The sequence below is a fragment of the Anser brachyrhynchus genome (genome assembly GCF_964034855.1).
Source record: "Anser brachyrhynchus genome assembly, chromosome: 8".
In the NCBI taxonomy this organism is placed as follows: Eukaryota; Metazoa; Chordata; class Aves; order Anseriformes; family Anatidae; genus Anser; species Anser brachyrhynchus.
In genome coordinates this window covers 8,173,414-8,188,190 of record NC_137702.1, presented here as the reverse complement: position 1 = coordinate 8,188,190, position 14,777 = coordinate 8,173,414, and the positions used below count along the sequence as shown (strand labels likewise).

At 40.8% G+C, this 14,777-nt stretch overlaps 1 protein-coding gene across 3 annotated transcripts in view; it reads right to left on the bottom strand.

Annotated features, from left to right (window-relative positions):
- The window catches only part of LOC308199414 (BEN domain-containing protein 5), a 923,492-nt gene that overhangs the window by 191,120 nt on the left and 717,595 nt on the right, over positions 1–14,777 (bottom strand). For all 3 annotated transcript variants that reach the window (XM_080603543.1, XM_080603541.1, XM_080603542.1), the window contains one exon: positions 4,451–4,565. In XM_080603543.1, coding sequence (XP_080459669.1) covers positions 4,451–4,565 — 115 coding nt within the window. The remainder of the gene's footprint in view (positions 1–4,450; positions 4,566–14,777) is intronic.

The following is a 14,777-nucleotide window of genomic DNA, read 5'->3' as shown; positions in this document are numbered from 1 at the left end:
CATCTACACAAACTCTTGAAGACCCTACAATCAAGCTAGAAAGATATTCTAGTGATGACGGACCAGAACATTTCAGCTAATTAGTGGCTTTAATTTACAGAAGGGTGACACCGTCACAGCTTACCAATCAAAGGCAACACAAATGCCAAGGTTGGGCCTTCGTGGGTCATGCAACAAAGCCTTTAGAGAAGTCAGGATATTTCAAGTGCCTCATCATGGCATTTCTGTGATGCCTCGGTGGAGAGCTGCCCAGACTAAGAAACACATCCCTTTCGGTGCCAGTATGGGGTTTCATCTCCGGAAGGTGAGGCTGACAAATTGGAACTAATCTAAGACTGTGTGGTACAGTCATCTCGCCTGCAGGGACACATTTCAGCATTCAGCTGCAGAATGCCAGCTTAAGAACAAGCTCTTGATAAAGGAAAGTTCAGGCCAAGCCTGGGGATGCACGACTTTTAAATCAAGAACATGTTTTTTTCTTAGCCTAACCCCACCTCCCTGGGGACGGTAATAGATTCAGAAGATGATAATGCTATAGCACAAGCTGAGAGAAAAGTCAAGAAATCTCTCTTTGTGGCAGTAGTTTTCCTTTACTTCCTAAAACTGTTTCACAGTTTAATCCATCAGAGAGGAATGGAGAAATTCACAAATATACTTATTTTTTGCCATGTTCTTTTGTGAAGAAAAAAAAAAAATTCAAGTCATGCCCCATCCCCATCAAAAAGAGTCTTTCAATTTGGATGAGAGCTGAGGACAAATTATGAGCCAGAACAGAGGGCCAATCATGCTGAAGAGCCACTGTTTCAGCTAGGACAACCTACGGCTTACTCCTATGCAATTTAATTAACTAGCCCATGTAGCATAACTTTTTTTTACCCGTTGTCTGTAAAGCCAGTTACACTTAGAAGTACAGCAATACCAGGCTTTAAAGAACTTCAAGTAAGAGATCAAGCCTGTCTTCCTCTTTGGGGAGAGACCCTACATCCTTGGACATAATAAACAGCAGGTCCCAATCATTTTTCTGTATGCTAGAAAGAGCTGGGTAGAGTGTGGCAAGAAAAGGACTGTGGAGCTTTTTTCACTGAAGAAAGAGTGTAGTGCAGTAGTTATATTCACAGAAGGGTATGGTACTAGCAAACCAGCAAACAACAGCTAGTGCTGCAAGCAGAAGCAATCCCAATTAGGCATTCAGCACTTTGGCTTGCAGGTGAATTTTCACTCTGAGGGCTCTGCTTCTCTGCGTCTAACATTTCAGACAACTCCAGCCAGCTCTGATCTATTGTGGCGTAGTTTCCCCATGAATTTCCATTTCTTCACTCGTTTTAGAGAAAAAAGATGGATGAAAGCAAAAATTAAATGTTCTGATTTCTAAACAGTCAGAAATTTCACTGCAAATGAAGTCTAGTAGAGGTAATTTCACCAGCTCTCTTGGTTCACTTATATAAGCAATAGATATAAAGAGATCCATACTAGTTCATTTTCTATTAGAAGATTTATGCTCTAAAATTACAACCAAATCACAACTTCTATTTTTTTTCCCCAAATTGTGTAGACTTCCCAATCATTCTAAATTAGAGAGGAGACTTAACCAGCCTTTTAGCCTCATAAGGCATGCTGTCTTTTCATTCCCAACTGTATGTGTCCACAAACACACTTCTCAAACACTTGCATATACTTGAATACATCAGTAAAGTTTAGCACCCTGTTTCCATACATCCTGTTATACAGAAAATTGACATTCATTTCCATGACCATTTCTTTTAGACCCACCTCAATGTATGTGCAACATATAAAGAGCCTTCCTCACAGATCTTCCTGTGCCTTGAGCACTTGTGCTTTATAGCTGTGATATTAAACTCCCTTGTTGCTGGTTATGAACATCTCACCACAAGAAAGTCTCTGTATAATCACAACCCATTTGGTCTGTTCTCTTGAGAACAAGCCGCAATTTATAGATAATAGACAATTATTGGTATTATTGTTGCATTTTTAGCTTAAACTCCTAGACCTCAGTTCACAAGCACTCAAAGGAAAACAGATTTCAGAGAAGAGCACAGGACCCGCGCCATCCACAAGAGTCCTCCCTCTCCAAAAGGCACAAAGAAGAAAATCCCACCAGCCAACTGTTACCATACTGTCCTGTGTAAATGAGTGATTAGTTTCCGTCCAGAGAACACAAGAACTAGCACATCCCATCCCTTCTACAAGAACTGCTGACACACTCAGGCTTTTAATGGTGCTCACTACGCTTGGGATTTCAGAGGACAGCCAAGTGCATCCAACAGTACACTTTGCCAACTGTACAAAGCTGTGTGCTGGTGGGGTAAAAGAAACTCTCTCACACTGGCGGGAGATCAATTTACAAACTCAAGCATGAGGTTTAATTACCCATTTCATTATCTTAGCTTGCATAGCTCTGAATGTGCACCTTCAATGAACCAAAGAAACAGTCAGTAGCTGCTGCTTTGAGAAAGAGGGAGATAACAGGAAGTAGAAGTTCAAATGACTAAAGCTGCTCTCGCTGCCTATGGCACCACAAACCTTGCTTGCAAAACAAGGAGGATTGTCCCCAGCTGATACACCTGTGTTATACCGTGCTGCACTGAGGAAATCTGAAAGTCCTATTTATGTGCTAATCCAAAAAAAGACCAAAAGAGATGAAACAGTCTTATCTAGCCAATCACATAGAAGCCACGGAGCTAAAATTTGAAATACTAGCAATTGATCCTTAGAGATTTTTTTTTTTTTAAAATCATCCAGCAAATTCAGGCAAGTAAATTGTGATGTGCTTGTGGATTTTGTATGAGCAGGAAATAAAGCGTTTCCTGTAAATTATTCACTCAGCACTAGTTAACTACAATGCCGGCACATTACTAGGCTTTTTAATATTCTTCTCAAGATAATAGGTAGCATTTTGCTTATTATCCTGTTTTTAAGTTATTAGTTACATTAGGCTTTTTGTAAACAAAGTGAAGAATTGCAAGAAAATCAAATGCTTTTCCAACTACCTCATTAAAAGTCCTTTTAGTTCAGGAGGGTTGAAATTTCTGCATCTCATGAAAGGCTGAAACAATAGCATATCATCAGCAATTCCAAATGAATTCACATGCCTTTTTATAATACTTGGGTTCCCAGATGGCTTTTCAGGTTATGAGCCATATACGTGTCTAAAGCTACATGCCTCTGAAAAGGTATAAATAACAATAGAGGAGAAAAACCTACAGGGCAGGAGAATTTATGGTATGAAAAGAAAGCTACTTAATTGCAACTGGAGTTTCCTCAGTGCAAGGCATCTGCACCACAGTAACGTAGCGTGAGATGGTACATCTATTTAAGGGCTTTATTCCTGTAAGCTGACATAGAATTTATGATAAATTCGAGATGCCACTACAGCGATATTGCTCTGCTATTGGATTACTTGAGTTGAGGGAGTATCAGTGTAGCTGGAGGGAGACCATGTATCCTTGGAAGTTTCACATATAAAACATGTACATAAACAATGTGAAATTACCCAGGTAATTCTCTACTACTTCAGTTGAGTAAGAAGCAAAACACAGGAGGGCTAAGAAGCACATATCAAAACAAAGAACAGAGCCAGCTACACCAAACTGCATCTTCTAACTTCTTCCTCAGTGGTCTCCCCTTCCACACAATAATCCACTTTTATTCTGCTTAGCAATGCAATACCTAATTAGATCAAAGCTCAAAGTAGCCTGGCTACAGTGTACTGTGTTTAGTCTTGCACTGTAAGCAAAACCACATACAGTATATTAGAGTTCTCTGAAGAAGCCCCTGAGAAATATGTGGTAGATGTAATTGCCCCCACAAACAAATCATCAACTAATCAACTGCTTTTCATTATCACCTCCAGCAGCACATCTATTTTGTAAATAAACACATTAAGAGCAAACAATTTTAGGGAAAACAAAAGATTATCTGAATACATTCTGAACAGCGGAGGAGGTAAAGCAGTAATTCAAATACTCAAAAGGAAGCAAAATTAGCATAGGGTGGATGATTATTCCCTTCCATGTATCACTATCTATTACAGTACAATAATAGTTTGAAATCTGTGACTTTATAATAGATGATCTGGGTAGTTGAAGGAAACTGTGATTGACTGACACATTTACATAGAGGCTGATGAGCAGCATAATGAATGCATTCATAAAACACAGCTAAGGTCTAACTCTAAGCTGACTTTAGCTCCATATCTACAGGTGGGTTGCAGAGCAAATATCCTGCTGTCTTGGAGAGTTTCCCCCTACCTCCTGAAGCAAGTAAATTTGCCATTGAGTCCCCTTCTTCGACAAGAACTTCAGAAAGGTTACAATCACATGAAAACCTCCAGTTTAAGAGAAATTAAATGAAACTAGCCATACAGTGACAAAACGGGACAGGGTACATAAGGTAGATATAACAACATGCAGATTGATACTCTACACCATACCTGTAATTTCCTAGGTATACCCCATCAGGATTGAGCATAGGTGCAATCTTGAATACCAGGTGGTCTCTCAGTACTTTTGCAATAGGATGCTGGCTCACAAGGAAATCAATTATACCTGTGAAAAAGAAAATATGAGTTTGAAGAGGGAGGTTTACAGCATCAACAGTTTCCGGGTATCTATCTGAAAATTCACACAAACGATTAAAATGATCATTCCTCTTTGTTCCTGGCAATGCTCCTTCTTCCAACAGAACTAACCACTTAGAATAATGTAGCCCTTTTCACATTCTAAAATACTCCATAAATAAAAACCTTAAGGATAAATAACTTTAGTCCCTCCTTATAACACAAGTACAGTACAGCCACATTATCAGACACAGCCAAGCTTCCACAGAGGGACAAGTTACTGCTCACCAGCTGAGCCACAATAACAAAACTTTTGTCCTTGTAAGTGGTGAAATGGTGATGTAAAAATTACTACTTTAAATGTAGCACCTCACATAGCCAGCACATCTGTGGGCTCACAGTCAGTTCATTAGTGGCAATTTGTTGAACTGATGCACCTCAAATTTTTTTTTGAGCATGCATCTAAACCTACCCTTGATATATGAACACAGGGATCAGGTCATCTGAATGTGTAAAGAGGTATAAAATGTCCCACTATTTCTGGGAGGGTTACATAAACTCTATACCAGGCACAGGGGAAACTGGGGGATTGTTAGACTGGCATTGATAAGGTCAGATTCTTCACTTGCTTTACACCCATTAAACACAGGAGTAACTCCGCTTCATCAGGGCAGCTCCCTTAACCTGGAACCAAGGCAAGTGACTGGGGAAACAGATCCTAAAAGACCTTCCGCAGGGCACAGTCAGCACCAGACCCCGCGGGAGCTCCTGCCTCTGGGCCTAGTGCTCAGGAGCAACTGAACATCCCCATGCTCCCAGGCTGGGGCAGGAGGCAGGCTGTTGGATTCATTGCTTATTCTCCCACTGAGTTGGTACTGACAGAAATAGCTTCCAGGGAATGAATGTCTGGATAAATTGAGTTCCTGTGTAATCTCAGGACACCCACAGATAGGTCATGACAATTTGCTATTTATTGTGAGGTCCATCCTGTGAAGCAGGAACCATTTACTGAATTTCCCCAGAATAAATCAATCACTATGCTCTAGTAACTGGATAAAATTAAGCAGAGGGAAATTAAGGCTGATCATCAGTAAAATTTCACTAATGGCAATCTCTATTAGACTGTGGAATTGTCTCTCCAGGGGAAGAGTGGAACCCCGTCATCAGAAACATTTAGTGCTGGACAGGGCAAAGCCCTAGGGAGTAGATATAACAAGCAGTAATTCAGCACAGAAGAGATGGCATGGCTGACTAGCTGACTTCAGAAAGTTGACTATAGACCTGATTTTTTTGATGCAATCAATACTTCTACAAACATACAAACTAAAACCCAGGTACACGCCAGGTTAAACACACTTGCTTGTATCTTGGCTAAAACATACAATAAAAACTGGATCAAAATCTCACATTCTGGACTGCTCCTTCATGGCCTATTTCCTAAGGCCCACTTTGTGTTTCAAATATTAACAAATCTGAACCTGTGCTGTTGTTGGAATGAATTCTAATTTAGTGAGGCATAAGGGGAAAAAAGAGGTTTGTGAAATGTCTAAGATGATTGACGTATAACTGACTCTAAACATCAGCAATTTTTCCATCTATTAGTGATTAATCCTGAAGAGGAGAAAGTCCCTTTCTGTAACCAGGTCTTCCACTTGAAAAGAGACTAAACCTGAATTTCTGAGGTAAATTAGCATATACATAATTATATTGCTCAGGAAATGCTGCAGTTACCTCCTCCCAACGAAGGAAACTGAACATCATTCTGCTTTTTGGCTGGTGTTGTCTCTTTTGTTCATTACACAACAGCAAGAACAAGAAGAAATGACAGGGACACAGCTGGACCCCAAATAACCAGGTTGCCTGTATGCAAACATGAAAGGCTTAGCTATGTTAAACTGCTGCTCTGACTGTTCTCTGGCAGCGTCTAAAACGTAATCCACAGTAAGCACACCTGGAGGGCTCAAAACTACTTAAAGGAATACAACCCCGAGCTTAGGTCATGGCTTCTGGAGACACTATGCTGGTTTTAGCTTTAAAGAGCTTGCAACTAGATTCAAAACCCTACAGCAGTTCATGTTTTCTAAACGACATGGAAGAGTTCATTTCCCAGAAATCAGTATGTCCAGAACATGCTCTTCCCAGGTCACACGTGAGCTATCACAGAAGCCACAATAGAAGTTGTATAAATGTTGCACTGGTGGCTCATTTAATTTGAAAAAATATGATCGTCACTTCACCATAGACTTTGATGGCATATGGATACCAGGAGATGTGGTGGTGCACCAAGTGGGTACATGCAACAGCTCTTCACACAGAACAGGGGGACCACAAAAGCCTCGGGAACAATATGATTGCTCTTCATTCAGGAGGCAACATGAGAGCCCAATGTCATGGAGTTTTGCTCTGGCTTTAACCAGGCTTGTCTGGATGCTACTCACTTTCCTTCAGTCACTGCTGTAGCCACACTCAGAGCTTGGCAAAGGCATCTCGGTAACTAAAAGCTGCAGTTTTCAGCCTTGCACAGGGAAATATTATTCCCTAACCAAGAACATGCTGTAACATGAAAGGCTCTGTATAAACATGTGCAAAAGTTCTCCAAGTAAAAGAAACAGCCAATACAGATTGAGTGTTCGCTCTTCACAATACACAGTTGCACCAGGCACACCAGACAAAAGGGAAGAGAACTGACCTTGGACTCTCAGCAGTTGGGTGGCAAAAGAGACCCAGTATCTCCCAACATGCCCTCAGTCTGTTAGGAGGTACTGCATTCACAGTACCCATTTGAAAGAGACTGACTTTATTTTCTTATTTAGAAGACTATTATTTAAATCTGGCAAGTCTTACCCCATGATAGAAAAAGCAAGATATAAAAAAAATTGACTCACAGAAGCCTAACATGGAAACAAAGGCAGTTCCAAAGAGCACAAAAGAAGCATCAGGTAAAGATGTACATCTATGTATATGAACTTCACCATAAAAATATTGTAAGCATCCAAATAATCAATACAATTAGCATATACTTTTGTCTTTCACAGGAACCTGATGGTCTCCGGATCGATAACATTTAAAGTAAAAAAGACAGATATCAGACTATTAAAAAATACCATCCCAGAGAACTTGGTCCTCTTGTTAATAAATCAATACAAACTAAATTTTACAGCTTCTATAATCAGCAAGAGACATATCAGTGTATCTCATTAGGCCGGGGTTAAGAATTTGGCAGCAACCAAAGCCCATTTAATATAATTTACTTCAAGGCAGACATGGCAATACAACAGATGCCCTAATTTATTTGTTGATCTTTGTATTAAAATAACAGTTTGCTGGTAAACAGGAAGGGTAATGATGCCAGTCACCCTTGTTAGTGGCTAATAATTGCTTAATTTGTCCACTAATTGACCTGTGCTACTGTTGAAGCACTGGATCGTGTTGCAGGGCATGAAGTAAACAAGGCCACTGTAATGTTACTTTAGAGAATGACTTCTGGAAATAGAACTACTTATCGCTATAAATTTTCTCTCCACAGATGAGCAGATTAATTGGTCTGCCAATTAGTCTGCTATTAAAGAAAAAAAAGGCTGCCCACAGATTGGTTGGCTCTTCGAACCACAGCTCCAGTTTGGGTCAAATGAAATAATCCAATCTGAATCAGTCACATCAGCTATGAAAAAAAAGACAAGTATTATTAAAAAAACAAATCTCTACAGCTAGAGATCAAGGAAAATGGCCCAGTAACTGAGTAATGGCTCTTCAAGCGTCTTCAAAATAGAACAGATAACATGATGGAATAGGCCTACTCAAGCACATTACAGTGTGCAAAAGTTCTCCAATTAAAAGAAAGAAACCACTATAGATTATTTTGGTATCTGAAAAGTAATTAAAATTATTATTTTTCAAAAAAACAACATGCAATTATAGATGCTGCCTGGAACCAGAACAGCTCAGAAATCAGCAGTCAGCCATGACATAAGAAGAGGCTCATCCGTAGTCCACAAAAAATCAGCTGTAGTCTTTGCATTAACTTCAAGGAGCTTTTCGTAGCTGTTGTGAGGGGAAGGAAAGAAAGAACTGAGAACAAGAGAAAAAAATGCTGACAACTGCAAGCTTTTAGATATGAAGTCATAATGACTCCGAACATTTTAACAGTGGATTATTTTTTTTTTTTTTTAAATCAGTCTTTGGCAAACACAGCTTCACCAAAACTGTGCTAAATCAGGACCAGACCTTGTCTACTTAGAGTCATTTCTCTGTCATTCTTTCTTGAGGCTAAACGCACTTTCTGGAATTTCCCTTGCCTTCTGCAGCTCAGCACCTCCACCTGCTCCAATACCAGATACCAGAAATGTCTCTGCCCTAACCCAGCTCATGGTGCTTCATTACCACTCTCTCCCACCATTCCCTCTCTTATAACACGGCAAAGCAACCTTCTCTGCTTACCCAGAAAAAAATCTGTGGAAATCATGCATTTCCTCAATCAGTTGCCTTAAACTCTGTTTAAGCTTCCTGCCATCTCCAACGTGACCTCTCCGTATTTACTCCTTCCAAGGCAAACTCTCTATTACCTTTTTTCTCCCTCACCACATCCTTTCACTGTCTGACAATATGTTTAATTGTATAACTATATAATACATTTGCTCTGTTCTTATTACTGAAAATCTAATTACCACAGATACTAATGCAATATGGCAACTGCTAATGCAAACATATCCTGCACTGTGTCTAGTATATGCCAAGAAAGAAGTGATTAATATCTTCAGACCCATTTCTTAACATTGAGTAGCTGCTCATGTCCTGCAGTCAGCTCACCATAGCCTGCAGGTTAAAGAACATTAACACAACAATTGGGTATATTCACTGGAAAAGAGTTCTGAATGCTCGTGCTTGTATAAAACTATTGAAAGGCCCTGTTAAAGGACAGAGAAACAAACACAAAAAGCCTACTTGCAGAATTGTGGAAAGTAGGAAAACAAGAATGTGGGGTTTGGCTTTTTTTGATTTTTTTTAATGCAATGATAAAAACATACCAGATGACAGGCTATCGTAGTTGCTTAGACCTATCTTCGCACAGCACAAGCAGTAAGTAACAGCAAGACACTGTTTTGTCACTACTTGGGTGTGAAGAAACTCTTTTGGCCAAGGGGCCCTTGTCTGTTCATCCTTCACCCTTTTTCTTGTGGTCGCACAGAGAAAAAAATGACAGATGAAGGACACTTCTCCAACCCAGCATGGTGGGAAAGGTGTCATACTCATTCTGAGCCCTACATCACAGGTCATAGCAATGCCATACCAATGTGATAGCTACAGAATAGGTACCCGTGCTTTCGGTACAGCCTCCAGCACCAGCCAGTGGCAGAAATGATACAATAATGTCTTACCTGAAGCATTTCCAATATTAAATACAACAGCAAGAGGTGGAGAGGAGAAAAAAGCACATGAGTGGTGATAAATGAGCAGAGCTGGCTCACAGCAGGGTTATTGACATGAACTAACATCACGCTGTCACTGGAATTGTCCCTACAAAGGCCATCACATAGAGTGACCATAAGAACAGGATCATTGCAGATACTGACTCCACTCCTTCTCATAGTGCGGTTCCTCCCCTTAATGCCTAAAAACAGACTGCCAAACCCATTTTTTTTTTTTTAAACACACTGTTGTTTTAATTGTGTTTTAATTGGTTTGACTGTCTTTCCAAAGGTCCTTCTGGAATTCATGCCAAAAAAAAAAAAGAGCTTTTCATCAAAATTTTTAAAATATGAGCGGTGAAGGAGCACTGCAGTACTAAAGCAGACATGCTGGTTACAGTGTTAGATGAAGGAAACTTCGGTGCCTGAAGGATATCAGTCAACAGTTTCCAGTTGCCAATCCTGATGCATATCTGCAAGCATATGCCCCAGAGTTACTGCAATCATGAGAGAGTGGGAAGATCCAGCGCAGCACATGTTTTTCATTAACTCCCTCTCTGGCCCTCATCTGTACACACATAAGCGCAAGAGAAATGCTCTCACTGAGACAGGCGCAATACCATGCACAGACATCAGCAAGTATTCATCAGACCCCATCTTTCAGCTCAGTCCCCGCTCCTCCTGTTCCCTCTAGTCTGATGCTCGGATTTCATCTCACCTTCCCCCAGGAAGGGCTCAGGGCAGAACTGCGCAGACCTGAGGGTGCCACATGGCAAAAACTGGTCAAGTTTTACAAGATACAGAGAAGTTGCCAACAGTTCTATGGATGTGAAGCTCTCAAAGGAGGCAATGACTAAATGACACAATTACCCATGACATGACAAACAGGAGCCAATTAAGACAGGTGATGCAGAGTTAGGAAGGTGAACAAGATGCATTCCCAGTTATGGTTCATCTAACATATGCACACCTGTTGATCTGGATTACCAGGCCTTTTAATCATGGTACAACTTGTCCCCAGCCAGATGAGTAAATATTTCAGTGTTAAATAACATCTGATTACTTGAGCATGGTTGGTTAAAAGCACTCTGAGAGATCTTTAGGTCCCCGTGGTCACCTCAGAAGATTTTTTAAATCCTCATCTATCACTGCTATTTTAAAAACAAATAGCAACAGTTACCTGATGGAGTGTACACATGGTTCCATTTCAGTTATCTTCAAAGTTTTAATCAGCCTGAGACACAAAAGTTGCATGCCTAACTTTAAAGATTCAGCTATGATAAGCATATTGATTAGGAGAACATCAAGCCATATTATGGCATATTTGTTCTTTTATTTACCATTTCTCTCTCATCTATTCTCTGCTGTAACTCCGTCTCTTCAAAACACAGGATTAAAAGCAAAGGAAATCTCAAATAATGGGATAAAATGAATGTGCAGGAAATGAATGGGTGAATTAGATTACAGCAGATGAAACACTGAGGTCTCAAATGCAAAATGCAGGGAGTTTATTTAATTTGTTACTCTTTTAAAATGAAAATATGCTCACTGACTTGAATTAGTAATTTCCCTGTTTTAAGATATGTTAGACCATTACAGCTAGGCCTGTTTCCAGAACAGTGAAATAAATGGAAAACAGCCAGTCTCCCAGGGAACGCACTAGCTCACTGCATTTTGCCAGCCCAGTGAAACAGTGCTAATGTCAGCTCCAGAGAAAACTCTGCTTCTGCAGTAGGGGCTGCGTGCAAAGGAATTGATAACAACTACCAACAAATGCTTAAAATGGCAGAGCAAGGCACTATGGATTTTAACTCAAGTTTTAATGTGCTCAGTAAGCACAGAGTAATTGATTTAAAGAATGATTTTTTTAAAAAAACAATGTTTGTTTCTGACCTCTCCCCTCCCTCTGCCCTTCAGTTAGCACCACAAATAATTTATCTGGCACTCGGTGGGGCTGAAACACAAGCCCCCACAAAGGAAGCAAGAGGTGGGAACAGCAGTCAAGAGCCTCCCAAACAGATCTTGCCAGCAAGATTTAGTATTTGAGCTGAATCTAGGCAAGCCACCCCTCCAGGTTTGTCCAATATATTCTCTTGCATGCAGTGATCTGAGGGGAAAGAATTCTCTGCTGGGGGACCACAACAGTGGCAGGCCTGTCTGAGTGTCTGTCAGAGTGTCTGACAAACCTCAGACAAATCAGCAGATCATAGTTTGTGAAGATGGTAAGCAGTAATTGCATTACTATCACACAGCTCTATAATTAAACAGCGCTGGCCATTCTGGGACCCAAATATTTCAAGTGTTCCAGAATACCCAATGAAGTTATAAAAATCCTTCTCACACTGTTGCATGGAAACAGAAGATATTTCTGATATTACAGTCCCAAATGACATAGAGATTACAAATTCAAAGATAATTTGAGAACAACTTGCAATAGTAAAACCAGACAGGACCTCTAGATAAGATGGACCATGCTATGCCACCAGACAAGCCTTCTTGCCCATTTTAATGAGTCTGCTGATTAACAAAGCGTGGGACAGAGTGGGATGGAAAACAGTTTGAATTTATTTACTTACACTGGCACTCCTTGTTTTCACACAAAAGGGTACATTTACACCATCTACTTTTCACATACATTGACTATCTCACTGTTTCTGCTAGATTTTTACGTTGAGACCATGCAAACATTGCCTCAAAACACTGAAGAATTACAGCCACGTCCCAGAACATGATGCTCTAGATGTATTTCCAGCAGGATGACCAAGCGGAGGAATGGATACAAGTGGAACCAAGTCAGCCACAAATCAGCAGTAGAGAAGTAGAATCAATTCACTGCAAAAAGATTAGTGGCAAGTGTTTGGGATTTCCTATGTATTTTTACAAACTGTGGCTCTTTCCTCATAAAAAGATTCACATCTGCTTTGGAGGATGTGTAACTGCTGGTGCTGGGCTGGAGCACAATGTTCTGATTTAGTATTGAAAAGATATAGATATACATTGCCAGTAAAACATAATTAAAGTTGGCATTCCCAGTGGCTAGGATGTAGGATCAGGAGCCAGAATGCCTGATCGAGGTCTCTAGCACTGCTGATTTTTGGCAGGTTGCTACCAGAGTCTGCTATTTCACCATGTTCAACTTGAGATAGCAATGGCTGGATCTGCAGGGTAGCAATGCTGGTGTCTTTGGGGCCAAAACCAGCAGATGGATTTTTCAAACAAACTCATGAAGCTCATTGGTGCTGACTGTGCTTGGAAACATGGCAAGTGGCAACAATAAAAAGGTTTTCTACGTATTGTGCAAATTCTGAAACTTTTCTGTTCTCGCCCAGATGCAACTAGAGGAGACCTGGAGATCTGTGCCACTGACAGTCCATTCCCTCCCCTAACTTGCCCCAAATGTAAACACTTTCTAAAACCCAGCCCCGCAGAGTCTAAGATGGAAAACCTTCCAGTAACAGAGACTATGAGAACTGCTGGCCACTTCAGAAATGCAGGCTTCAGTACTCTCAACATACTGACATCTTTTCTTCTAAAGAAACCAAAGAACACTGAATGTGTTGCAGAAACCAGAGGTGGTTTCTCATAAGATCACCCCAGAAGGGTAAAACGTGGTATTTGAATTTTGCCTGTTGAAGTTTTCAACCACAGATGAGACAATTAAGAATTTTGTGAGGGCAAGTTTTGTTCCTACTTTGAAAAATTTCCAGATTTTCTATAACCAGAGCCTTGTTCTGCTTGAAATATAAAATTAGTCAACAGAACTTATATGAGAGAAGACCACAAGGACTGTCTCATTACAAAAGGCTGCCATCCTCCAGGTCATATTTAAGTAAGGCTACTCTGACAAAAACAGTCTTCTAGCATGTTGTAAGACTCACTTTCATGTTTTGGCAGTTGTTTAGCAGCTGGAGACCTGGAGGAACCCAGCAGTTTGAACCTCTCTCCCATTCATTAAAGCCAGCAATTTATGGCCTCAGGACCCATTTTGCAATTGATTTTGGATTCCGGGTCTTTTCAGACTTTAGAAAAAGGCATGGATCTATGAAAAAAGCTTGCTTCTCAACAGCTTCAGCCTTGGAGGTTCATGGCAGCAGCATGTTGCTTGAACACTTGATCAGAGAAGCAGCAGGACGTTAGTGGCCCCAACCACCTCAAGCCACCACGGCTCTGGCCACATGGGACTCCTATGCTCTCTCCAGCAGCACCCGGTTACTCACTATGAGTGCAGGTGGTATACATCAGGTTAATCTCTCCCATTATTTCATGGTGTCTGTCTCCTCTTCCTTACAGAAATGGGATTCCCACTAACTTAAAAAATATATATACCCACATGAGGAAGTAGAGTGAGGCCAAGACAGGATTTGTCTGGTAAGTGCAAGACTAAACAGAAAGGAGCAGACTGCCTCCTGACCTCTGCAGTGATGAATCCATACCTCAGCCACTTAATTACCCTGATGTAGCTTGCTTAACTACAAACTAATCTCCCCCAGGCCTCGCGGGCAGTCATACAATTCTCCGGTAAAACTGGCGCAACAGCAAAACCTGTGGAATCGACTTGAAAGAACGTGTCAGGCTGTCAAAGGGAGGACATATCAGCAGGAGTGCGCAGCTGCTGCAGGATTGCCCGAAGGGTTCATAAATTCAGTGCACAGCGCAACCTGAGTGGGTGGCTTTGTTGGTTAGCTTTGTTTTCTTTAATTTTCCTAATATGCTGTAAGGAGCTTGGAGTTCTCTTTGCATCAAAATGAGTCTACCAACATGCCCTGGATGATGCCTCTCTTTTCCTCCTGGGAGAA